Below are 27,964 nucleotides of genomic sequence, written 5' to 3'. Positions count from 1 at the left end.
TCTGAAGGGGCAAATCGTAATCCCAGAGCATCTCCATTTTCTTCCTATGCATATGAACAGCCATCTGATAACATGATTATATCAATAGTCCAACAACTTCGTAAGCCAGTGCCAGACATCCAAAAGTGTTTTTTTTAATGGAAATCCCTTAGAATTCCAGAAGTTAATGAGGCAGTTTCGGACAAAGATAATTAGCAACTTGAGTTCTGAAGATGAGCTTATGTGTTACCTTGAGCAGTTCACTGAGGATGAGGCACATCAAGTTGTTGAAAGTTTTAGCTACCTGGATGCAAGTAGTGGCTACAAAGCTGCTATGGCCGAGCTTGAAGAAAGGTATGGCAATCAAGAGACAATTGCAAATGCCCTAATAAAAAGGGCTATGTGCTGGCCCAACATTAAAGCAGTTAATGCGAAATCTTTGGACGAATATGCTGTGTTCCTGAATGAATGCCAGAATGCTGTGTAGAGTTTGTACTCGGTTAAGGTACTTGAGTACCCTGACAACATACGGAAGCTTGTAATGAAGTTACCATTTCACTGCCAGGAGAAGTGGAGAGGTATTGTTTTACAAATTTGTCTCTCTAGATCAACTGTAGAATTTTCTGACCTTGTTCAGTTTGTCCGAAAAGAAGCCCAAAAGGCTATGGATCCAATGTATGGAACAGAAGCCATGCGACCAGATGACAAAAGACATGTTCACAGGTTGAAAAAAGAGTATGGGCTAATCCCAGCACTGTAAAGGTTCCAACCAAACGAACATCAACAGCCATCTAGGTTTGATACTAATGTCCAAAGGCCATGTGATTACAGTGGAAATGATGGACATTTAATAGACTTGTGCAAGAAGTTAGCTTCAAAACCCCACATTGATCGTTTGAACTTTCTCAAATCCAAGGGTCTATGTTTTCGTTGCTTTGAGCAGGGTCATCGTAGCAAGGAATGTCATAAAATTGTCATATGTCAGTGCTGCAAAGGTAATCACTCGACAGTGTTGCATATTGACTCCCAGACAAACCTGAAATGTTGAAGTGCATGTACAGGTCAAGCTAGTGAAGATATGGAGACCGGTGACAGCAGCGGTGAATGTACACTTGCTGTAATCCCTGTGAAAGTAACATTCAAAGATACATTGAAAGTGATATCGACATGCATTCTTGGACCCCGGAAGTACCATCTCTTTCTGTTCAGAATCCCTGATGCATAAGCTTGGATGCAGTGGAAAGTCATAGAAGGTTGAAATAACTATAGATACACTAGTGTATTCTAGGAGCCATATCCCAGTAACAAGTATGCACATTCCAAATGATTCTGATGTCGCAGAGTGGTCTCACCTTGGTGGAATTCATTTACCTTCACTTGAATCTGGTGTCGATCTTCTGATAGGTGCTATGTAACCTTAGGTTCCGGGTACTTTACCCTTCTACCTATGGTCACTTGTACTTATCAACTACTCCATGGTTCTAGGGATGATGTAGCTCTCTCAAAATAAAAAATCAGATGGTTTGCTCCAGTCCTTTTTATTTATGATAGAATTAATCATAAATATACACACATGGTCCTCAGAAAAGTTCTTGTTGTTGCCTGAATTACATAAGTACAACACATACCTAGATGATGCGCCGAAGAGCCTTATGGTTTTTCTGATGAACGTTTAACTCTACTTCTTTTCTGATTCTGGATCCCAAAACCACAGTGATCCTTTCTGTTCAGCTGTATGCTCCCGACTCCCCGCCCCACTCTCGGACAACTAACAAAATACTATCGATGATAATTTTAGCTCCTCCCTCCAAAATCACATTTGACATCATGAGAAATGAGTCATAATGGTCATTCCCCAATTTCCATAGTAATTAGCTTTACCATAAAGCCCTTCTTGACTAACCACTTTGATTACCTCTTTAGGGTCATTGGTCAACTTGGACATACTCATATAACCAAATCAAATACCCTCAACTACCTCTGCCAGACTGGAAGGCACCGAAAAGATACCCAATCCTGTTATTTAGACATTCCAATCAAGCAGTAGTATTCAGAAATACTTGATCACCACTAATCTAACAATCCCGTTCTATCCATCTGTCTCTCTTCTGACATCTTTATTACTGGACCTTATTCTACTAATTTCCTCAGACCAATGAAAAGTTATCTCTATCACTCAAGAGAAGCAAAATTCATAATCATTTGCCCTGGGGGTTATGCCCTCACCCTGTACGGTCACTTCTCTCATATGCATCCATATTTCTACCCAAAAACTTAATTTAGTAAACTACATTTTAAGTAAATATTAAAAACCCCTTTTTCCAAAATACCCTGGTTATAGCAAATGCCCCTGATGCTTACTCTCCATTTGAAGTCAAAGTTGGTCAACGGGGAAGCCCTCGTGCAACCAGAACTCAATTAGGATGGATCCCATGGAATGTTGTCAGACCTTCAGGAGAAGAAGGAAAACAACATTTTCCATCTAGGAGAACAGACATTGTAAGTGTCAGAAATGTTGAGAAAATCAGTGAATTGAATAGTTTGGTTAGGAAGAGCATAAACTTTGACTTCCCTGAAAGCTCCATCGATGACAAAGCAGAAATGTCCCAAGAGGACAAGAAGTTTCTTGACAAGGTTAATGAGTCTGTCTCCTTACAAGAAGGTCATTATCATATTAGTCTACCTTTTAAGTGCTCCAATGTGCAGATGCCCAACAATAGTGTGCAAGCTCTAAAACGCCTGGACAGTTTGAAACGGAAGTTTATTAAGGATCAAAAGTTTAGTGATGACTACAAAACATTCATGGAAGACATACTGGCTAAGGGATATACTGCGAAGGTACCTATTGAGGAGCTTGAGGGCCAAACAGGAAAGGTATGGTACATTCCTCATCATGGGATATACCACCCAAGAAAGGCTTCAAAAATAAGAGTTGTTTGATTGTACAGCTAGTTATCAAGGAGTGTCCTTGAACAATATGCTCATACAAGGCCCAAACTTGACAAACAACTTACTTGGTATTCTTCTCAGGTTCCGCCAAGACTCAGTTGCGATAATGGGAGACATTGAGCTGATGTTTTATCGTGTCAAAGTGCCCAAAGAAGATCGTAATTACCTTCGCTTCTACTGGTGGCCGAGAGGTGACTGATGAGAAGCCAGAAGTATACAGAATGTGCATCCATTTATTTGGGGCCATTTCTTCATCTAGTTGTGCCACATTCACCTTACAACAAACTGCTGAGGACAACAAAGAAAGATATATTTCTGAAGTTGTTAGCATGGTTGAAGACAGCTTCTATGTTGATGACTGTTTAGCTTCTGTAGAAGATGAAGAAAGGGCAGTTTACCTAATCAATGAAGTATCAAAACTCTGCAATGATGGAGGGTTTCATCTTACAAAATGGGTCTCCAACAGCAAATCTGTAATGAAAGCTATACCTACTGAGGAGAGGGTCAAGGAGGTGAAAGAATTGAATCTGGAATGTGAATCTCTTCCCTGTGAGAGAGCTCTCGGCGTCTTTTGGTTTGTTGACTCTGAAATGTTAGGTTTCAAAATTCAAGACAAGGAAAAGACAATCACCAGAAGAGGCATATTGTCTGTTGTAAGTAGTGTATACGATCCACTGGGGTTTGTGGCACCTTACGTGTTGATCGCCAAGCGTCTTCTCCAAGAATTATGTAAGAAAGATCTTGGATGGGATGCAGAAATAGATGAAGCTTCCTTGACAATTTGGCTTCAGTGGCTAAAGGACTTGCCAAGGTTGGATGAGATAGAAGTGGAACAGTGTTACAAACCACAAGTGTTTGGCAAAATTGCATCATGTCAGTTGCATCTGTTTTCTGATGCCAGTGAAGTTGGCTATGGCGTTGTAGCCTACCTTCGTCTAACAAATGAAGATAATGGTGGACACTGTGTCTTGGTAATGGCTAAGTCAAGAGTGGCACCTTTGAAGAAAATGACAATACCCCGCATGGAGCCAACAGCAGCTACAGTTGCAGTTCGCCTGGGTAAGCTATTGACCAGAGAGTTGCAATACCAAATTGATGAGACTTTCTTTTTGACAGACCGGATGTCTGTGCTCAGGTATATCTCTAACAGCACATCAAGATTCAAAACCTTTGTAGCAAATCAGCTCACCACTTTCCATGAAGGTTCCGAGGTCAAGCAGTGGAATTATATCAACACAAAGTTCAACCCAGCAGACTTAGCATCAAGGGAAATTACCTACGACAAGTTCAAACATGCACATCAGTGGGTTGAAGGACCAGATTTTCTGTGGAGACTAAGAGTCGAATGGCCCATTTCTCCTGACTTATCTGTCACTGATGAGGACCCAGAGGTCAAGAACTCTGTAAGTTGTCTAGTAACTTGCCAGTCCCAAAATATATTGGACAGACTATTGAATCACTATTCAAGCTGGCTACGGCTCCGAAAAGCAGTTGGTTTGATCATCTTGACTATCAGAGAGCTAAAAGGAAAGATGAAAGCAAGGCAATTGGAGTCAGAAGCAGCGGAGGACAGATCTGAAAAATCATCACGGGCAAAACCCAAGCTGACAGTTTCAGTATTAAAGGATGCAGAAGTTGCACTTACTCGTTATGTGCAGGGTCAACACTTCATGAAAGAGATTGAGTTTTTGAAAGGAAAAGAAAGCCAGATTAAGACAGGAAGAGGGGTTAGTAAATCTAGTCCTTTGTACAAGTTAGATCCCTTCAATGAAGATGGAATCATACGGGTTGGTGGACGTCTTAAAAAAGCCAATATTCCGCATGATTCAAAACATCGAGTTGTATTGCTTAAAACTTCTCCCTTGTCAAAGCTGCTGATCAAAGATGCTCACACGGCTGTAGGTCATATGGGTAAAAATGCTATACTTACCCACTTGAGGCAATGTTATTGGATCTAAGGAGCTGGAGCTGTCATCAAAAGTCTTGTTTCCAAGTGTGTCATTTGTAAGAAGTATCACCGCCAACTGCACAACAAACAGATGGCAGACCTTCCTGATGATAGTCTTCAACCTGATAAGCCACCTTTTTCACATGTAGGCATGGACTTTTTGGGGCCTTTTCTAGTTAGACGATGTCGTGCAACTGTGAAAAGGTATGGCGTGGTCGTCTCATGTTTGACCATGCGAGCAGTGCATTTAGAACTAGCTTGTTCTCTTGATACTGACAGTGCTATATGGAGATTTATATCAAGACGAGGTCAACCAGAAGTGATCAGGTCAGACAATGGGACCAATCTCTCAAGCAGCGAACTTGAACTTAAAGAAGAAATCTTAAAGTTGAACCAGTCCACTCATCACTGCTTGAAAAGGGTATTGATTGGTATTTTAACCCTCCTACAGCATCTCATCATGGTGGGAGTTGGGAGCGTATGATCCGTTCAAGTAGGAAAGTTCTTAATGCTGTTGTCCATGAACAAGCAATTAAGCTTGACGATGAAGGTCTGAGTACTCTCTTTTGTGAGGTTGAAATTATTCTCAATGGTAGACCTATCACTGATGTACCATGATCTAAACCCCATCACGCCAAATCATCTTTTGCTTCTGCGGTCGGGTCAAAAGATGCCACCAGGAACATTTTGTAAAGATGATGTCTACTCTTGCAGACGATGGAAGCAAGTTCAGTATTTAGCTGATATCTTTTGGAAGTGGTGGGTAAAGGAATACCTTACACTGCAGCAAGAAAGACAAAAATGGGTTACAAAGAAGCCCAATCTTGAAGTTGGAGACATTGTTCTTCTGGCGGACAGTTTTCCTCGTAATTCATGGTCACTAGGACGTGTCATTGAGATCATGATAGACAAAAAATGATCTGTACGTATCGTGCGTGTGAGGACAGCTTTTACAGAGCTTGTCCGTCCTATAAGCAAATTGTGTGTCATTGTGAGTGGATCAAAATGAACACTTCTGAAAGTCATCGTGCAAGAATGTGAATATGTTACCTTTAAGGTTTATTTGGGCTACTTAGAGTGAAGTTGATAACTCTTATAAGGTTTATGTTATTTTTGACCCATGGGAAACCGGGTAGGAATTGGTCTTCAGCAACCCATGCTTGCCGTGGGATGCAACTGCTTGTTGTAAGAGGCGACTGATGAGATCGGGTGGTCAGTCTCGCTGACTTTGTTGATGCATGTCATCATTTCACGATTGCGTGGATCAATGTTCATGATGTCAATCTCTGGATTGTCTGGACCAGACTCGATTTTTTACAGACCATCGTCATATAGCTGGGATATTGCTGATTGCGGCGATATTGCAAACAAACAAACAAACAAATTATGTTGTTATCAGGTCTTTTCATTATAGACTGTTTAATATTCAGAGAAGTTTTGACCAATTTGGTACTGTGTTTTGTAATTGTTACTCCCTGATTGTACAATGAGGAGACCGGTATGTAATGGTCAAAATGTTTAATTCTATTTTCTATCAATTATGAAAGCTTAGTTGTGTAATAGGCGCCCTCTAAAGCCTGTAAAAGGCGCCCAGTGACAGTAGAAATATAGCTATATTCGACCAAAGGTCAGATGTTATATGCTGCCGTATTTTGCGTTGTGTTTCTTCTTCTCTCTGGCAGTAGTCTTAGGTCTCTATATTCTAGTAGGCTCCTGGTCGGGTTTATCAATTCTAATCACAAAGAAAACACAAAGAACGGAGTTATGTTTAAAGTTTATTTAACAAACAAAACAAAAAAGGGCAAAATCCTAACCTTATCTATTCCCTACATAATTTTCCCCCTTCCCTACCTACTTAAACCTATTCACCCGTATAACTAAACTTGTACTATGTAAAACGTCTATAAACAAACCTATTCAATCACTACTCTATTTTTCCCCCACCCATACATCTTAATCTATCTCCTCAATGAAAGCCCTAAAATAATAATGAATGATCCTGATTCAGGACGCGGGAGTCGACCGTGCTTACCAGATACTGGTGAGAGACGACTGACGATTCCCTACCCAGGGTAGGCTTATAAAGCCAACACGCAGACCATGTGACCAGGAAAACGGACACAACCAATGAACATGCTCCTTACATCTCGGCTCTCTCAATCATGGCTTCCGCCCAGCCGAGCATGCAAGGAGCGTGCCATCGTCACGTCCTCCCAGCCACTACGCCCGCGTGGGCATAAGCCATTACTCAAGGACTACAAAGATAGGTACTACGTCAGACGTTCAACTCACCCTTAAACTAACCCACCCATACCGTTATTAAATATATATATTTACCCACTATAACCCCTGGTCGACTACAGTTGGTTAAGGAGGTATCAAATCTGGTTTCTAGAATTTCCACAAATTATGTATTACATATAACAATAGCAATATACAATATTAAATAATTGTTATGGTTAGGATGTTTATTTAATTTCCTGGGTTTGAATGTTATGTTTCATTTTTTGATGATGTGCCAATTTTACATCAACCTTAATAAGAAGGGAGATAAGCACAGATTGGTGTGGTCATGTCACCATGTGCTTTAAGCAGCATGCATGAGGAAGTCATGCTAGGAGCCAGTGAAGTCTAAAGTAATGGTAAGGCACATTTAGTCACTCATTTGAAAATTAATAAATAGGAATTTGTTTATAAATGCATCTTCTTAATTTCTACCATGCACAGTATCTTAATTCTTCATAATTGAGGGTTTGTGGCTGGTTTAGACTTGGCTCATGGAAATACACCCTAGACTTCAACTTTGTTCATAAATATTCTCATGGCCTAAAGTTATGAAAGGTATTTGGAATATTAAGCTTCCTGTGTATTTAGTGCAGTTAAGGCATTGTTTCTGTACATTTATTGGACTATTATGTACTAGTGCAATTTCCAGGTTTGTGTTGTACACCTTATTGTTAAATGTTCATGTCTTTGTAAAGTAAACTAGCCCAACCTAATATTACTGCTGTATTAGGAAGTTAATGTGTAAATTTAGGAAATTCAAAAGCCATATACTCAATGAAATCCTTTCTATTTGTTACAGTTAATCTAATGTTTGTACATGAGAGTTGAGACACAAGAATAAGAAAGAATAAAAAAACAAGATTGTTTGGAACTTCATGTTGTAATCACAGGGACTATCCCAGTAGTCACTTCCTGGTTGGAGTCAGTAGTAATACACATCCATAGATCACGTACAGGGTACAGAATGGGGACCACCCCTGTAGTCACTTCCTGGTTGGAGTCAGTAGTAATACACATCCATAGATCACGTACAGGGTACAGAATGGGGACCACCCCTGTAGTCACTTCCTGGTTGGAGTCAGTAGTAATACACATCTATGGATCACGTACAGGGTACAGAATGGGGACCACCCCAGTAGTCACTTCCTGGTTGGAGTCAGTAGTAATACACATCCATAGATCACGTACAGGGTACAGAATGGGGACCACCCCTGTAGTCACTTCCTGGTTGGAGTCAGTAGTAATACACATCTATGGATCACGTACAGGGTACAGAATGGGGACCACCCCAGCAGTCACTTCCTGGTTGGAGTCAGTATTAAAACACATCTATGGATCACATACAGGGAACAGAATGGGGACCACCCCAGTAGTCACTTCCTGGTTGGAGTCAGTATTAATACACATCTATGGATCACGTATAGGGTACAGAATTGGGACTATCCCTGTAGTCACTTCCTGGTTGGAGTCAGTGGTAATACACATCTATGGATCACGTACTGGGGAACAGAATGGGGACCACCCCAGTAGTCACTTCCTGGTTGGAGTCAGTAGTAATACACATCCATAGATCACGTACGGGATACAGAATGGGGACCACCCCTGTAGTCACTTCCTGGTTGGAGTCAGTGGTAATACACATGCATGGATCACGTACAGGATACAGAATGGGGACCACCCCAGTAGTCACTTCCTGGTTGGAGTCAGTAGTAATACACATCTGTGGATCACGTACAGGGTACAGAATAGGGACCACCCCTGTAGTCACTTCCTGGTTGGAGTCAGTAGTAATACACATGCATGGATCATGTACAGGGTACAGAATGGGGACCACCCCTGTAGTCACTTCCTGGTTGGAGTCAGTAGTAATACACATGCATGGATCACGTACAGGGTACAGAATGGGGACCACCCCTGTAGTCACTTCATGGTTGGGGTCAGTAGTAATACACATCTATGGATCACGTACAGGGTACAGAATGGGGACCACCCCTGTAGTCACTTCCTGGTTGGAGTCCCATTTGCCTCAGCTTGGCAGGTGAGCCACGCAACCTGTTGTCTACTTTTATCCACAGTTGTATTTGTTGCAGCAAGCCCCTTGGAACAACTCGTCACTGTCTTATTTGAATGTATCATTCCAGTGAGCTATACTGTCATGGAGTTATGTTTAACATGTCCCCCAAGTGTACTTTGACTTTGGCAGGAAGTGTTGGTGTCAACTGTTCTCTTGTGTATGGCAGATGCACTTCTACCAGCCCATGTGGACGCTGGTGGGGGCGGGGATCAAGACTCTGCAGGCCTCAGGGCGACCCATGCAGTCTGTCCTGCCCCGCGGCTGTGACTGGATCAAGGATCAAGCTGTGTCATTTGACCCTGACCGCTGCACAGTGACCACAGGAAGCGGGGAACAGGTACGTCACTTCACCTCCTGTTGTCATGGTTATGTAATGCAAACTTTAGTCCATAATTTATTTATTATACTGTAAAGACAACCATTGACAAGCGGGATTTGTTTCACAGCAGTATAAGAATCTTTACCAAAACATTGCCTTTACTGTACCATATATGACAGCAGATAAGCTGACCCCGTAGATAAGCCGAGGTATTAACTTGACCATTGAAATTCGAAAGAAAATGATATGACCCGCAGATAAGCTGAACCAGGAAGTGAAAGGCAAAAAAACATGTAAAGATTGTGGAGTTTATGAAGAACGATAAACTTTGAACATTTGATTGAAAACTTATTATTTTAAGTAGTAACATGCATAACATTTTTTTGATAATGACAACATTGGTGTATAATAATAACTTTGTTGATAATTTATAACAATAATGGCTCTAGTCGTGGCAACTTCCAAACTTTCGGGAAGCTGTGATCTATCGGACCGTCATTCAGGCTATGTTTCTGACAGATCATGATCTGAAAAATACTATCATGAAAGTGTATCCTGTTGATAAGCCGACCCCTTTCTACAGAATCGTTTTTCTGGTCCTCAAAATTTGGCTTATCTGCGGACATATACGGTATACTAAAAAAGTTGTTATCCATAATTTTTGTGTGTAATTTGTCATCATCTTCTAAGAAATGCCTATCAAACAATTCTCTAATACTGCTTGACTGATGAAGTTGAAACTTAGCATGCAAGTTTCTTTTTTATCTTAAGTGAAATTAGTTTCTTAATTCACCAAGTTTCTTTAATTCACTGTTTTGGATGGTGACTCTGTATTTGCCTTGATCCTCATGATGATGTATTCTGATATTGATGGTGTTTCCAGATAGGCTATGACTTCCTGGTGGTTGCAATGGGCATGCAACTCAACTATAGTCAGGTAAGTGTCCATCAAATGAGGGTCCAGGGATCAACAGAAGGCCCTGGGATCAACGAAGGGCCTTGGGATCAACTGTAGGGCCTTCTGATAAACAGTAGGGCCCGGGATCAACAGTAGGAACCAGGAATCAACAGTAGGGTCCGGGGATCAACAGTAGGACCCAGGGATCAACAGTAGGGCCTGGGATCTACAGTAGGACCCAGGGATCAACAGTAGGGCCTGGGATCAACAGTAGGACCCAGGGATCAACAGTAGGACCCAGGGATCAACAGAAGGGCCCGGGGATCAACATTAGGGCCCAGGGATCAACAGTAGGGCCCAGGGATCAACAGTAGGGCCCAGGGATGAACACTAGGGCCCGGGGATCAACAGTAGGGCCCAGGGATCAACAGTAGGGCCCAGGGATCAACAGTAGGGCCCAGGGATCAACAGTAGGGCCCAGGCATCAACAGTAGGGCCCGGGGATCAACAGTAGGGCCCGGGGATCAACAGTAGGGCCCAGGGATCAACACTAGGGCCCGGGGATCAACAGTAGGGCCCAGGGATCAACAGTATGGCCCGGGGATCAACAGTAGGGCCCGGGGATCAACAGTAGGGCCCGGGGATCAACAGTAGGGCCCAGGGATCAACACTAGGGCCTGGGGATCAACAGTAGGGCCCAGGGATCAACAGTAGGGCCCAGGGATCAATGAAGGGCCATGGGATCAACAGTAGGGCCCAGGGATCAATGAAGGGCCTTGGGATCAACTATAGGGCCTGGGGATCAAGAGAAGGGCCTGGGATCAACAGTAGGGTCCGGGGATCAACAGTAGGGCCAAGGGATCAACAGTAGGGCCCAGGGATCAACAGTAGAGCCTGGGATCAACAGTAGGGTCCAGGATCAACAGTAGGGCCCAGGATCAACAGTAGAGCCCTGGATCAACAGTAGGGCCCGGGGATCAACAGTAGGGCGCGGGGATCAACAGTAGAGCCCGGGATCAACAGTAGGGCCTGGGGATCAACAGTAGGGCCCAGGGATTAACAGTAGGGTCCAGGATCAACAGTAGGACCCAGGATCAACAGTAGAGCCCTGGATCAACAGTAGGGCCCTGGGATCAACAGTAGGGCGCGGGGATCAACAGTAGAGCCCGGGATCAACAGTAGGGCCCAGGGATGAACAGTAGGGCCCAGGGATGAACAGTAGGGCCCGGGGATTAACAGTAGGGCCCGGGGATCAACACTAGGGCCGGGGGATCAACAGTAGGGCCCAGGTATCAACAGTAGGGCCCAGGGATCAACACTAGGGCCCGGGGATCAACAGTAGGGCCCGGGGATCAACAGTAGGGCCCGGGGATCAACAGTAGGGCCCGGGGATCAACAGTAGGGCCCGGGGATCAACACTAGGGCCCAGGGATCAACAGTAGGGCCCAGGGATCAACACTATGGCCAGGGGATCAACACTAGGGCCCGGGGATCAACACTAGGGCCCGGGGATCAACAGTATGGCCCAGGGATCAACACTAGGGCCCAGGGATCAACACTAGGGCCCGGGGATCAACACTAGGGCCCGGGGATCAACAGTAGGGCCCGGGGATCAACAGTAGGGCCCGGGGATCAACAGTAGGGCCCGGGGTTCAACAGTAGGACCCAGGGATCAACAGTAGGGCCTGGGATCAACAGTAGGACCCAGGGATCAACAGTATGGCCCAGGGATCAACACTAGGGCCCGGGGATCAACACTAGGGCCCGGGGATCAACAGTAGGGCCCGGGGATCAACAGTAGGGCCCGGGGATCAACAGTAGGGCCCGGGGATCAACAGTAGGGCCTGGGATCAACAGTAGGACCCAGGGATCAACAGTAGGGCCTGGGATCAACAGTAGGACCCAGGGATCAACAGTAGGACCCAGGGATCAACAGAAGGGCCCGGGGATCAACATTAGGGCCCAGGGATCAACAGTAGGGCCCAGGGATCAACAGTAGGGCCCAGGGATGAACACTAGGGCCCGGGGATCAACAGTAGGGCCCAGGGATCAACAGTAGGGCCCAGGGATCAACAGTAGGGCCCAGGGATCAACAGTAGGGCCCAGGCATCAACAGTAGGGCCCGGGGATCAACAGTAGGGCCCGGGGATCAACAGTAGGGCCCAGGGATCAACACTAGGGCCCGGGGATCAACAGTAGGGCCCAGGGATCAACACTAGGGCCCGGGGATCAACAGTAGGGCCCAGGGATCAACAGTATGGCCCGGGGATCAACAGTAGGGCCCGGGGATCAACAGTAGGGCCCGGGGATCAACAGTAGGGCCCAGGGATCAACACTAGGGCCTGGGGATCAACAGTAGGGCCCAGGGATCAACAGTAGGGCCCAGGGATCAATGAAGGGCCATGGGATCAACAGTAGGGCCCAGGGATCAATGAAGGGCCTTGGGATCAACTATAGGGCCTGGGGATCAAGAGAAGGGCCTGGGATCAACAGTAGGGTCCGGGGATCAACAGTAGGGCCAAGGGATCAACAGTAGGGCCCAGGGATCAACAGTAGAGCCTGGGATCAACAGTAGGGTCCAGGATCAACAGTAGGGCCCAGGATCAACAGTAGAGCCCTGGATCAACAGTAGGGCCCGGGGATCAACAGTAGGGCGCGGGGATCAACAGTAGAGCCCGGGATCAACAGTAGGGCCTGGGGATCAACAGTAGGGCCCAGGGATTAACAGTAGGGTCCAGGATCAACAGTAGGACCCAGGATCAACAGTAGAGCCCTGGATCAACAGTAGGGCCCTGGGATCAACAGTAGGGCGCGGGGATCAACAGTAGAGCCCGGGATCAACAGTAGGGCCCAGGGATGAACAGTAGGGCCCAGGGATGAACAGTAGGGCCCGGGGATTAACAGTAGGGCCCGGGGATCAACACTAGGGCCGGGGGATCAACAGTAGGGCCCAGGTATCAACAGTAGGGCCCAGGGATCAACACTAGGGCCCGGGGATCAACAGTAGGGCCCGGGGATCAACAGTAGGGCCCGGGGATCAACAGTAGGGCCCGGGGATCAACACTAGGGCCCAGGGATCAACAGTAGGGCCCAGGGATCAACACTATGGCCAGGGGATCAACACTAGGGCCCGGGGATCAACACTAGGGCCCGGGGATCAACAGTATGGCCCAGGGATCAACACTAGGGCCCAGGGATCAACACTAGGGCCCGGGGATCAACACTAGGGCCCGGGGATCAACAGTAGGGCCCGGGGATCAACAGTAGGGCCCGGGGATCAACAGTAGGGCCCGGGGTTCAACAGTAGGGCCCGGGGATCAACAGTAGGGCCCAGGGATCAACAGTAGGGCCCAGGGATCAACAGTAGGGCCCAGGGATCAACAGTAGGGCCCGGGGATGAACACTAGGGCCCGGGGATCAACAGTAGGGCCCAAGGATCAACAGTAGGGCCCAGGGATCAACAGTAGGGTCCGGGGATCAACAGTAGGTCCCAGGGATCAACAGTAGGGCCCAGGGATCAACAGAAAAGCCCTTGGATCAACAGTAGGGCCCAGGGATCAACAGAAAAGCCCTTGGATCAACAGTAGGGCATGGGGATCAACAGTAGGGCCCAGGTCTCATCAGTAGGACCCAGGTCTCATCAGTAGGTCCCAGGGATCAACAGTAGGGCCCAGGGATCAACAGAAAAGCCCTTGGATCAACAGTAGGGCCCAGGGATCAACAGAAAAGCCCTTGGATCAACAGGAGGGCCATGGGATTAACAGTAGGGCCCAGGGATCAGTCAGTGACTAGTTTAGAATCACCTTGGCCACAATAACTGTTGCCAGCCTACTGCTTGTTCCACAGGACGGGCACAGCATATAGGCCTGTATTTTTATACAGCTAGCTAGGCCTATGTCCATGAAGATAACTTTCACTAAGATCAAATGACAAATCAAGCATTTTGGCAATAACTTGTTGTTACAAATATATATGTTTGTACAAGTAATTAAATTTAGGTGTCAGATAATTCACGTCAATGGGACCATGCCACATTTGTCAATTTCTAGGCCATAATCAGACAAAAAACATACTTTTTGAGAAGTTTGATGACTGTTTACAACATGACTGTTTACAACACATTTGGCTATATGGCGCTCTGCTTTACCAATCAGAGAGGGTGTTGTAGCCCAGTCAGTGTTGTACCCAGTCAGTGTTGTAGCCCAGTTGTACCCCAGTCAGTGTTGTACCCAGTCAGTGTTGTACCCAGTCGGTGTTGTAGCCCTGTCAGTGTTGTACCCAGTCCGTGTTGTAGCCCAGTTGTACCCCAGTCAGTGTTGTACCCAGTCTGTGTTGTACCCAGTCGGTGTTGTAGCCCTGTCAGTGTTGTACCCAGCCCGTTTGTACCCAGTCCGTGTTGTAGCCCAGTCAGTGTTGTACCCAGTCCGTGTTGTAGCCCTGTCAGTGTTGTACCCAGTCCGTGTTGTACCCAGTCCGTGTTGTAGCCCTGTCAGTGTTGTACCCAGTCAGTGTTGTACCCAGTCCGTGTTGTAGCCCTGTCAGTGTTGTACCCAGTCCGTGTTGTGGCCCTGTCAGTGTTGTACCCAGTCCGTGTTGTAGCCCTGTCAGTGTTGTACCCAGTCCGTGTTGTAGCCCAGTCAGTGTTGTACCCAGTCCGTGTTGTAGCCCTGTCAGTGTTGTACCCAGTCCGTGTTGTACCCAGTCCGTGTTGTAGCCCAGTCAGTGTTGTACCCAGTCCGTGTTGTAGCCCTGTCAGTGTTGTACCCAGTCCGTGTTGTACCCAGTCCGTGTTGTAGCCCTGTCAGTGTTGTAGCCCAGTCCGTGTTGTAGCCAGTCGGTGTTGTACCCAGTCCGTGTTGTAGCCCTGTCAGTGTTGTACCCAGTCCGTGTTGTAGCCCTGTCAGTGTTGTACCCAGTCCGTGTTGTAGCCCAGTCAGTGTTGTACCCAGTCCGTGTTGTAGCCCTGTCAGTGTTGTACCCAGTCCGTGTTGTACCCAGTCCGTGTTGTAGCCCAGTCAGTGTTGTACCCAGTCCGTGTTGTAGCCCTGTCAGTGTTGTACCCAGTCCGTGTTGTACCCAGTCCGTGTTGTAGCCCTGTCAGTGTTGTAGCCCAGTCCGTGTTGTAGCCAGTCGGTGTTGTACCTAGTCTGTGTTGTACCCAGTCGGTGTTGTACCCAGTCAGTGTTGTACCCAGTCTGTGTTGTACCCAGTCGGTGTTGTACCCAGTCGGTGTTGTACCCAGTCTGTGTTGTACCCAGTCCGTGTTGTACCCAGTCGGTGTTGTACCCAGTCCGTGTTGTACCCAGTCTGTGTTGTACCCAGTCGTGTTGTACCCAGTCTGTGTTGTACCCAGTCTGTGTTGTACCCAGTCGTGTTGTACCAAGTCGGTGTTGTACCCAGTCTGTGTTATACCCAGTCGTGTTGTACCCAGTCGGTGTTGTACCCAGTCGGTGTTGTACCCAGTCGTGTTGTACCCAGTCCGTGTTGTAGCCCTGTCAGTGTTGTACCCAGTCCGTGTTGTACCCAGTCCGTGTTGTAGCCCAGTCAGTGTTGTACCCAGTCCGTGTTGTAGCCCTGTCAGTGTTGTACCCAGTCCGTGTTGTACCCAGTCCGTGTTGTAGCCCTGTCAGTGTTGTAGCCCAGTCGGTGTTGTACCCAGTCGGTGTTGTAGCCCAGTCGGTGTTGTACCCAGTCGGTGTTGTACCCAGTCGGTGTTGTAGCCCTGTCAATGTTGCAGATTAAAGGGTTACCTGAAGCGTTTACGGTGGATCAATCAGTGTGCTCCAACTACTGGTCAGAGACGGTGACGCAGACATTCCCGGCCCTGGAGGCGCTGCAGCAGGGCAACGCCATCTTCACCTTCCCCAACACGCCCGTCAAGTGTGCAGGGGCGCCCCAGAAGATCATGTATCTAGCAGACCACTACCTCAGGAAGGTAACACACAAACAAGAACACTAATATTCTTTTTCTTTTAAAGATTTTTTTATTTCAAAGTATATACATTTACTAAATAACCAAACCTCACAAAGTTGAAATTTGTTGTGAGTAGTTTTATTTTAGTTGAAATTCAGCTGTTGTAGAATACTCATACATTGTAATATTCAGATTTCATTAAAAGGTTTTTTAAATGAGCTTGTCATCAATCTATCACAAAATATGTTTTCTTTATTTTATGATGCAAGCACATAATATCTCAGACTGAGTCTATGTATGACATTAGCAGTTGTTGAATTCAGTATTTGTCTTACCTCTACTGGTTATCAGCAAGTCACATGCAACAACCAAATCCTTTGCAGCAGTTGTCTGGAATGTTTCAAATGTTTTCCGTAAGCAGGGTTCCAAATTCCTTGACTTAAAGTGGGGATGGCATGGTTAAAATATTAATTCCTGGTGCCTTAGGGTACATTTAGAAATGACATTGTTTAAACAAGAGTAGATCTGCCATATGAGGTTTGCTTTTATGTGAAGCAAGTGGGAATGTACACATCTATCTCACAGGTACACATGGTAAATGATGGACACGCTTTGTGAACGAAACTACCAATAATCTAATCTTGTTTTATCACCAAGTAATCTAGTGGTTGGCACCTAAACCCTATTATCAGGGCCCTGTGGCACACTTGAAAACCTATGTGCCAAATTAGGAGATAACCTGCTGTGTTTTCAAATAAGAGTTAGTGAGTGAGTGAGTGAGTGAGTATGGTATTACGCTGCTTTTAGCAATATTCCAGCAATATCACACAGATTGTGTGCATGTGGGGAATCAAACCCCGGTCTTCGGCATATTGAGCCAACGCTTTTACCACTAAGGCTACCCCACCACCCCTTTGAAATTAGAAGTAGTTTACCAGATTTATATATACTCGCTCTGAAGTTAAATTTAAAATCAAATGCATTGGCATGTGTATGATTGTTCAACCGAAAATCATAACCCTTTATAATGTGATTATATACCCCTGTTTGACTTTGGTTAATCAGAATCAAGTATTTACTCAAGTCATGGCAGAATGTCTTGTAAGGGGAGACAGCTTTCTGTTGTAGTTAATATATTCATCCAGTGTTACAGCCGCATGGACTGTTGAGCTTGTGAGTGAGAGTGCTGTACTGCAGATACAGTCAAACACAGTTTGCTCCTTTCAGAGCTTGGTCCCTGCATATTCCTTGTTTAGTTTGGGTTGTGTTGAACCTTGCATTACTTGGAGTATTTAGGTTGGTCCCTTCAAGTTCGCAACAATGGTGTGTGACTGTATATCATATCACTGAAACAGGTTTGAAAAATAAATGAAATATTAAAGTCAGCCTACCTACCTACCCCCCCCCCCCCACACACACACATCTATCCATCTTCCCACCCATCCCTATTTTCCAATAAAATGTGATTGAACCACACCCTGATTAATGTAATGACTTCATACTGATGTTGTTGCAGGCAGGCAAGAGGGACAACACAAACATCATCTTTAACACCTCCCTCGGGGTCATATTTGGGGTGAAGAAATATGCAGAAAGACTGTTGGATATAGTGAAAGACAGGTACAAGTTACAAACAGTGGGATATGTTGGCGTGGTTACAGTTCTCAGCTCTGGTGTGTCATGTCATTGATTCATGTCATTGATTCATGTCATGTGGATGGCATGAAAGGAAGTGGTAACTTCCCAAACTGTGTTCCTAGAATGCAGAAAAAACAGCTCACCCAAACACACCCCTTGAGCCGGAACCATTATTATTATGTTATACATTTATGTGCCGCAGATATCCAGGTACTAGTATCTGCTCAAATGAGGTTTCTTGTCACTCTCTTATTTCCATGCCGACTAAGTAGTTTGGAAAGTTTCCTGAGCTCTGTAATTTGGGCCATCCTATCAAAATTAACCATTTCCATAAATAGTTTGGCTCAGATTACATTCTTCTAACTCTATTCAACATATGTAACGATTATTTATTTTACTGTATTCCTGCGCAAGATAATTTACGTGTCAGGTGTCAAGATTTCGCTGACTGTAAAACTGTAAACAACTCAGCTATTCTGCAATCAGTGCCTTTTAACAGATTGGTTTGCATGATTACTTGCACGTAATGTTGCAACGGGATAATCAGATGCCTGAAGCTATAAACATCAATGTGACCAAATCACTAACTTCAATAGACCTCAAATGAGTAATTCACACCGAGGCATGAACAGGAGCGCTTATATGACACCCACGGGCTGGAATCCATCGTCTCTTCACCAGAACACCATGTCGGCATAGCGATGATCAATCCTGAAGGACAAGTCATCCGTCACTTTTGATGACTGGGAATTGGTGAAAAGAGACACATTGATTTGGCATATGCTCCCAATGATCTCCACGTCCCTTAGAGACACAGTTTTCTGGTAATGCTGGCATGCTTCCTCATGATCTACTTCATATGATAATTCAGACCAAAGAATTATATATTCAACCAGATGCAATTTTGGCTTAATAAAATTTTCAACAACTGTTATATCGATGTCTCAACATTCAGCTGGGGAGCTCATGAATGCCGATGCAGGCAAACACAATCTCCCATGTCAACTACTTGGTGGATATATTTGCAACCAGATTCAACAGACAGATAGCATGCGATCCCACTGCCAGCACTCATACACCTGATTGTACAGAAGATCATGTGCACAAAGTACCTACTACTGCTTTTACTGGCACCTTACTGGCTGGCAAAAACCATTGGCAGGGAAACCAACCCTAAACTGGCCAAACTGGCCAAACCTCCTAATACATCCACACACCAAGCAAGGTCTTTAAAGACCAGATCTGTATGAACTTTACGTTTGGAACATATCACGTTCAACCTCTCCAAACCAGAGCAGCCAAGGCAGTATCCCTGGGCTTTCATAGATCTACTAGAAGTCTATCTGACTATAAGTGGAAAAGGTTTGACCAGTTTGCGAGATCCAAGAGGTTCACAGCAGATAAAGCCACTTCACCACAAGTTATAGAATTCCTGTGGTACCTTAGACGTACACGGAATCTCTTGGGTTGAGCTTTAGGTTCAACCTAGCAGCTAGCATCCCCCTTTTGACCATGGGTAACAGAATCAAGCTCACCAAGGTTCCAGAATTGACAGCCTTACTGAGATCATACAGGCTTGAGGATTAACATAAGAAATTCAGAGCCCCAGCCTGGAATCTGAATATGGTGCTTAACCATCTCACCAGTGATGCTTATGAACTTCTACAACAAGCTGCTTTCGAACGTGTGACCCAGGAGACGTTAGTTCTACTGGCTTTAGCCACGGTAGCCAGGATGTCAGAAATACATGTGATTTCATCGCCAAGAATCAGCTACGAGGTTAACAGTTTCACATCCCTCCACTCTCATTCTTCCTGGGATCAGAGGATCCTGAGGATTTTTCATTTATGCCCAATTCGTGCATTACGTATCTACCTACAGAGGACAGGAGCCAGTTGACAAAGGCAGAGAAGACTGTTCATTCTGTTCTCCTGGAATATTTCAGCAGAAGTCTCCAGAACAACCTTTTCCTTCTGGATGAGAGCAGTTATCCTCAGAGCCTACACAGGCAGCAGGACTGGATCCACCATCAACATCCAAGCCTTACAAGGTGAGAACTATATATATAGCTCTACCCTAGTGCTTCAGGGAAACTGCTCCATCCCAACGATTATGGGAGGGTGTTTTGGGAGATCAGACTCTGACTTTGGTAATCATTGTCTCAGAGATGTCTCCACTCAAGATGTTTCTGGCATTCATCAATTTGGACCAATAGTAAATACACAACAACTGACGGTGCATACTAGAAGAGTACTTGTAGGAAGGTCTATCACGCAGACTTGCTGACCGAGAGTCGATGTTCCTCTGTTTTACTACGTAAGTCAGAGCACAAGTGAAAAGGATTGGTATAAGTTTATGACCCTTTTTTAACATCAGTATCGTTTAAAGTAAGCAGAAAAAATTATTTTCCTTAGGGGACTTAACTAAATTCACGAAATGTATAAGATTTACTCCTCTTTCACAAGAAGGATGTGGTACCCCGCATGGATTTAAAGGAGAATTAAGAGTAGCATGTTTCCAAGGATCTAAATGGGGCACACAGCTGGAACCCACCACCTACCGGGATCCAAGCTATTAGTATTAGTCAGGATGAGGTAAAACATCATTTATGATTATCCTCACTCATACTCTATAGCACCCACACACCCATCCCCTCTTCCCCAATATTTCGGATATAAGGTGAGAGAATGAGAGAGTGACAAGTTACCGGCTTGGTCATGTGGTTCCGGTGTGTTTTGTGGCTGCACTCTAGGGGTGCGTTCAGGTTAGCTGTTTTTGCTGTTCTCTTGGAACACAGTTCAGGAAGGAAAGATAAGCAATTAGTATGAGTCAGGATAAGTATAAATGATATGTTTTACTTTACCTGATGCTACACCTATAGCACTGTGTTGCGTCAGGTAGGTATAAAAACATTACATTTAATCCGAAATGCTCACGTTTTACCTTACCTGACACTTCTCAGTGCTATAGGTGTAGTGTTAGGTAATTTAAAACACATTGCATTTAATCAGAAATGCTCATATTTACTCATACAAAATACATATTTACAGGCTGCCCGTCATCTTATAGCTGGAATATTACTGTTTGCTGCGTTAACGTTTGTTGATTTAACTTCACCTTTTTTGACGCAAAGTTTGTTATGCTGTGGAAGTGAATTTAATAACATTTGATCAGGTGAGCTAACACATTTTTTTTAAATAGTGAAAGAGATCTTTACATGTTACAAACAGACTTGATATAAGACTTTGTTCAGAAGGCAACAATTGGTCCCAATATTTGTACGCAGTGTTTGTAGTACTCCAGTGCTTATTGTCAATCACTTGAAGTGTTCTGCCTCACACCCCTCCAGGAACATCCAGGTGAACTACAGGCGGAACCTGGTGGAGGTGCGGCCAGAGAAGAAGGAGGCGGTGTTTGTGGACCTGGACAGTCCAGAAGGAAAAACAGAAACATTCCAGGTACATCACATGTCATTCATTCATTTACAATAAACAAAACTACTGTCAATACTTACACTGTAATATTTTAGAATTCAGTTTAAATGACATTTGTGGATATAATTTCAGTACAGCTTCTTGCATGTGACTCCTCCCATGTCTGCCCCCGACCCCCTCCGACAGAGCAGCCTCGTCAACACAGATGGGTACCTGGATGTCAGCAAGGAAACACTGCAGCATGTGCAGTACCCAAACATATTCGGCATTGGTGACTGCACAAGTGTGCCAACCTCCAAGACAGCGGCAGCAGCAGGTCAGCTAAATTGGTTCAGGACAAACTTCCGGTTGTTGACAGACACTAGGGAAATTGATAGAACCCATGTTCTGTAGTAGTAGTTAGGACATGAGTCACAGTATTCATACAATGTGATGTCAGTTTCCTTGTTAAGATGTCTGGCATAGTAATCATACAATATGATGTCACTTTCCTAGTTGTGACGTGTGGTACAATAATCATACAATGTGATGTCAGTTTCCTAGTTGGGTCATCTGGCATAGTAATCATACAATGTGATGTCAGTTTCCTATTTGGGACGTCTGGCATAGTAATCATACAATGTGATGTCAGTTTCCTAGTTGGGACATCTGGCATAGTAATCATACAATGTGATGTCAGTAATCATACAATGTGATGTCAGTTTCCTAGTTGGGTCATCTGGCATAATAATCATACAATGTGATGTCAGTTTCCTAGTTGGGCGCCTAGTGGTTAAAGCGTTCGCTCATCACGCCGAAGACCCGGGTTCGATTCCCGACATGGGTACAATGTGTGAAGCCCATTTCTGGTGTCCCCCGCCGTGATATTGCTGGAATATTACTAAAAGCGGCGTAAAACCATACTCACTCACTCACTCATTCCTAGTTGGGACGTCTGGCATAGTAATCATACAATGTGATGTCAGTAATTATACAATGTGATGTCAGTTTCCTAGTTGTGATGTCTTGCACAGTAATCATACAATGTGATGTCAGTTTCCTAGTTGTGACGTCTGTCATAGTAATTATACAATGTGATGTCAGTTTCCTAGTTGGGATGTCTTGCACAGTAATCAAACAATGTGATGTCAGTTTCCTAGTTGTGACGTCTGTCATAGTAATTATACAATGTGATGTCAGTTTCCTAGTTTTGATGTGTGGCATAGTAATCATGCAATGTGATGTCAGTTTCCTAGTTGGGACATCTGGCATAGGAATGATACACTGTGATGTCAGTTTCCTAGTTGGGACATCTGGCATAGTAACCATACAATGTGATGTCAGTAATCATACAATGTGATGTCAGTCTCCTAGTTGGGACATCTGGCATAGTAATCATGCAATGTGATGTCAGTTTCCTAGTTGGGACATCTGGCATAGTAATTATACAATGTGATGTCAGTTTCCTAGTTGGGACATCTGGCATAGTAATCATACAATGTGATGTCAATTTCCTAGTTTTGATGTCTTGAATAGTAATCAAACAATGTGATGTCAGTTTCCTAGTTGTGACGTTTGTCATAGTAATTATACAATGTGATGTCAGTTTTCTAGTTGGGATGTCTTGCACAGTAATCAAACAATGTGATGTCAGTTTCCTAGTTGTGACGTCTGTCATAGTAATTATACAATGTGATGTCTGTTTCCTAGTTGGGACGTCTGGCACAGTAATCATACAATGGGATGTCAGTTTCCTAGTTGGGATGTGTGGCATAGTAATCATTCAATGTGATGTCAGTAATCGTACAATGTGATGTCAGTTTCCTAGTTGGGACGTCTAGCACAGTAATCATACAATGTGATGTCAGTAATCATACAATGTGATGTCAGTTTCCTAGTTGTGATGTCTGGCATAATAATAATACAATATGATGTCAGTTTCCTAGTTGGGACGTGTGGCACAGTAATCATGCAATGTGATGTCAGTTTCCTAGTTGGGACGTCTGGCATAGTAATCATACAATGTGATGTCAGTTTCCTAGTTAGGATGTGTGGCATAGTAATCAGTCAATGTGTTGTCAGTAATCATACAATGTGATGTCAGTTTCCTAGTTGGGATGTGTGGCACAGTCATCATGCAATGTGATGTCAATTTCCTAGTTGGGACGTGTGGCACAGTAATCATGCAATGTGATGTCAGTTTCCTAGTTGGGATGTCTGACAATTCTCTCGATTTTAAACCAGAAATTATAAGCAGCTGTTATAGGAGGGGTTTGGTTATTTTTGTTTCAGCTGCTCAGAGCGGCATTCTCCAAAAAAATCTGCAGGCTGTTATGTCTGGCGGTAAAATGCAAGGTCAGGTCAGTATCAGATCTACAGCCACCCACTCCCTGACAGATGTACCGCCCACTCGCTGACAGATGTACCGCCCACTCCCTGACAGATGTACCGCCCACTTCCTGTCACATGTACCGCCCACTTCCTGTCACATGTACCGCCCACTCCCTGACAGATGTACTGCCAACTCCCTGACAGATGTACCGCCCACTCCCTGACAGATGTACCACCCACTCCCTGACAGATGTACCGCCAACTCCCTGACAGATGTACTGCCAACTCCCTGACAGATGTACTGCCCACTCCCTATCAGATGTACCGCCCTCTCCGTAACGGATGTACCGCCCACTCCCTGTCAGATGTACCACCCACTTCCTGACAGATGTACCGCCAACTCCCTGACAGATGTACCGCCTTCTCCCTAACGGATGTACCACCCACTCCCTGTCCGATGTACCGCCCACTCCCTATCAGATGTACCACCCACTTCCTGACAGATGTACCGCCAACTCTTTAACAGATGTACCGCCAACTCTTTAACAGATGTACCGCCAACTCTTTAACAGATGTACCGCCAACTTTTTAACAGATGTACCGCCCACTCCCTGTCAGATGTACCACCCACTTCCTGACAGATGTACCGCCAACTCCCTGACAGATGTACCGCCTTCTCCCTAACGGATGTACCGCCCACTCCCTGTCCGATGTACCGCCCACTCCCTATCAGATGTACCACCCACTTCCTGACAGATGTACCACCCACTTCCTGACAGATGTACCGCCAACTCTTTAACAGATGTACCACCCACTCCCTGTCAGATGTACCGCCCACTTCCTGACAGATGTACCGCCCACTTCCTGACAGATGTACCGCCTTCTCCCACACGGATGTACCGCCCACTCCCTGTCAGATGTACCACCCACTCCCTGTCAGATGTACCTCCAACTCTTTAACAGATGTACCGCCAACTCCCTGACAGATGTACCGCCTTCTCCCTAACGGATGTACCGCCCACTCCCTGTCCGATGTACCGCCCACTCCCTATCAGATGTACCACCCACTTCCTGACAGATGTACCATCCACTCCCTGACAGATGTACCATCTTCTCCATGACAGATGTACCATATACTCCATGACAGATGTACCATATACTCAATGACAGATGTACCGCCTTCTCCCTAACGGATGTACCGCCAACTCCCTGTCCGATGTACCGCCCACTCCCTATCAGATGTACCACCCACCTCCTGACAGATGTACCGCCAACTCTTTAACAGATGTACCACCCACTTCCTGACAGATGTACCATCCACTCCCTGACAGATGTACCATCTTATCCCTGACAGATGTACCATCCACTCCCTGACAGATGTACCATCCACTCCCTGACAGATGTACCATCCACTCCCTGACAGATGTACCATCCACTCCCTGACAGATGTACCATCCACTCCCTGACAGATGTACCATATACTCCATGACAGATGTACCATCCACTCCCTGACAGATGTACCATCCACTCCCTGACAGATGTACCATCCACTCCCTGACAGATGTACCATATACTCCATGACAGATGTACCATCCACTCCCTGACAGATGTACCATCCACTCCCTGACAGATGTACCATCCACTCCCTGACAGCTGTACCATCCTCTCCATGACAGATGTACCATCCACTCCATGACAGATGTACCATCCACTCCCTGACAGATGTACCATCCTCTCCCTGACAGATGTACCATATACTACATGACAGATGTACCATCCACTCCCTGACATATGTACCGCCAACTCCCTGACAGATGTACCGCCAACTCCCTGACAGATGTACCGCTTTCTCCCTAACGGATGTACCGCCCACTCCCTGTCCGATGTACCGCCCACTCCCTATCAGATGTACCACCCACTTCCTGACAGATGTACCGCCAACTCTTTAACAGATGTACCGCCAACTCTTTAACAGATGTACCGCCCACTCCCTGTCAGATGTACCGCCCACTCCCTGTCAGATGTACCACCCACTTCCTGACAGATGTACTGCCAACTCCCTGTCAGATGTACCACCTTCTCCCTCACGGATGTACCGCCCACTCCCTGTCAGATGTACCACCCACTCCCTGTCAGATGTACCGCCCACTTCCTATCAGATGTACCGCCCACTCCCTGTCAGATGTACCATCTACCCCATGACAGATGTACAATCTACTCCCTGACAGATGTACCATCTATTCCATGACAGATGTACCATCCACTCCATGACAGATGTACCATCCACTCCCTGATAGATGTACCATCCACTCCATGACAGATGTACCTTCCACTCCCTGACAGATGTACCATCCACTCCCTGACAGATGGACCATCCACTCCATGGCAGATGTACCATCCATTCCATGACAGATGTACCATCCACTCCCTGACAGATGTACCATCCACTCCCTGACAGATGTACCATCCACTCCCTGACAGATGTACCATCTTCTCCCTCACAGATGTACCATCCACTCCCTGACAGATGTACCATCCATTCCATGACAGATGTACCATCCACTCCATGACAGATGTACCATCCACTCCCTGACAGATGTACCATCTTCTCCCTCACAGATGTACCATCCACTCCCTGACAGATGTACCATCTATTCCATGACAGATGTACCATCCACTCCCTGACAGATGTACCATCTTCTCCCTGACAGATGTACAATCTACTCCCTGACAGATGTACAATCCACTCCCTGACAGATGTACCATCTTCTCCCTGACAGATGTACCATCCACTCTCTGACAGATGTACCATCTTCTCCCTGACAGATGTACCATCTTTCCCTGACAGATGTACCATCTTCTCCCTGACATATGTACAATCCACTCCCTGGCAGATGTACAATCTACCCCATGACAGATGTACAATCTACCCCATGACAGATGTACAATCTACCCCATGACAGATGTACAATCTACTCCCTGACAGATGTACAATCTACTCCCTGACAGATGTACCATCCACTCCCTGACAGATGTACCATCCACTCCCTGACAGATGTACAATCTACTCCCTGACAGATGTACCATCTACTCCCTGACAGATGTACAATCTACTTCCTGACAGATGTACAATCTACTCCCTGACAGATGTACCATCCACTCCCTGACAGATGTACCATCCACTCCCTGACAGATGTACCATATACTCCATGACATATGTACCATCTATTCCATGACAGATGTACCATCTACTCCCTGACAGATGTACCATCTACTCCATGACAGATGTACCATCTACTCCATGACAGATGTACCATCCACTCCCTGACAGATGTACCATTCACTCCCTGACAGATGTACCATCCACTCCCTGACAGATGTACCATCTTCTCCCTGACAGATGTACCTTTTACTCCCTGACAGATGTACCTTTTACTCCCTGACAGATGTACCTTTTACTCCCTGACAGATGTACCTTTTACTCCCTGACAGATGTACCATCCACTCCCTGACAGATGTACCATCCACTCCCTGACAGATGTACCATCCACTCCCTGACAGATGTACCATCCACTCCCTGACAGATGTACCATCCTCTCCATGGCAGATGTACCATCTATTCCATGACAGATGTACCATCCACTCCCTGACAGATGTACCATCCACTCCCTGACAGATGTACCATCCACTCCCTGACAGATGTACCATCTTCTCCCTGACAGATGTACCATCTATTCCCTGACAGATGTACCATCCACTCCCTGACAGATGTACCATCCACTCCATGACAGATGTACCATCTATTCCATGACAGATGTACCATCTATTCCATGACAGATGTACCATCCACTCCCTGACAGATGTACCATCCACTCCCTGACAGATGTACCATCCACTCCCTGACAGATGTACCATCTTCTCCCTGACAGATGTACCATCTATTCCCTGACAGATGTACCATCCACTCCCTGACAGATGTACCATCCACTCCATGACAGATGTACCATCTATTCCCTTGACAGATGTACCATCTATTCCATGACAGATGTACCATCCACTCCCTGACAGATGTACCATCCACTCCCTGACAGATGTGCCATCCACTCCATGACAGATGTACCATCTTCTCCCTGACAGATGTACCATCCACTCCCTGACAGATGTACCATCCACTCCCTGACAGATGTACCATCCACTCCCTGACAGATGTACCAT

At 45.6% G+C, this 27,964-nt stretch overlaps 1 protein-coding gene across 2 annotated transcripts in view; it reads left to right on the top strand.

Annotated features, from left to right (window-relative positions):
- LOC139461034 (sulfide:quinone oxidoreductase, mitochondrial-like) overlaps positions 1 to 27,964 on the top strand; it is a 58,261-nt gene that overhangs the window by 26,144 nt on the left and 4,153 nt on the right. For both annotated transcript variants that reach the window (XM_071242525.1, XM_071242526.1), the window contains exons 2-8: positions 9,403 to 9,573; positions 10,439 to 10,492; positions 16,191 to 16,388; positions 17,884 to 17,987; positions 21,355 to 21,463; positions 21,572 to 21,755; positions 23,711 to 23,778. In XM_071242525.1, coding sequence (XP_071098626.1) covers positions 9,403 to 9,573; positions 10,439 to 10,492; positions 16,191 to 16,388; positions 17,884 to 17,987; positions 21,355 to 21,463; positions 21,572 to 21,755; positions 23,711 to 23,778 — 888 coding nt within the window. The remainder of the gene's footprint in view (positions 1 to 9,402; positions 9,574 to 10,438; positions 10,493 to 16,190; positions 16,389 to 17,883; positions 17,988 to 21,354; positions 21,464 to 21,571; positions 21,756 to 23,710; positions 23,779 to 27,964) is intronic.

This window comes from Haliotis cracherodii, unplaced genomic scaffold (genome assembly GCF_022045235.1).
Source record: "Haliotis cracherodii isolate W230 unplaced genomic scaffold, xgHalCrac1.p SCAF_14, whole genome shotgun sequence".
Taxonomy (NCBI): domain Eukaryota; kingdom Metazoa; phylum Mollusca; class Gastropoda; order Lepetellida; family Haliotidae; genus Haliotis; species Haliotis cracherodii.
The sequence above is the reverse complement of the archived record's forward strand: the minus strand, read 5'-3'. Positions and strand labels throughout refer to the sequence as shown.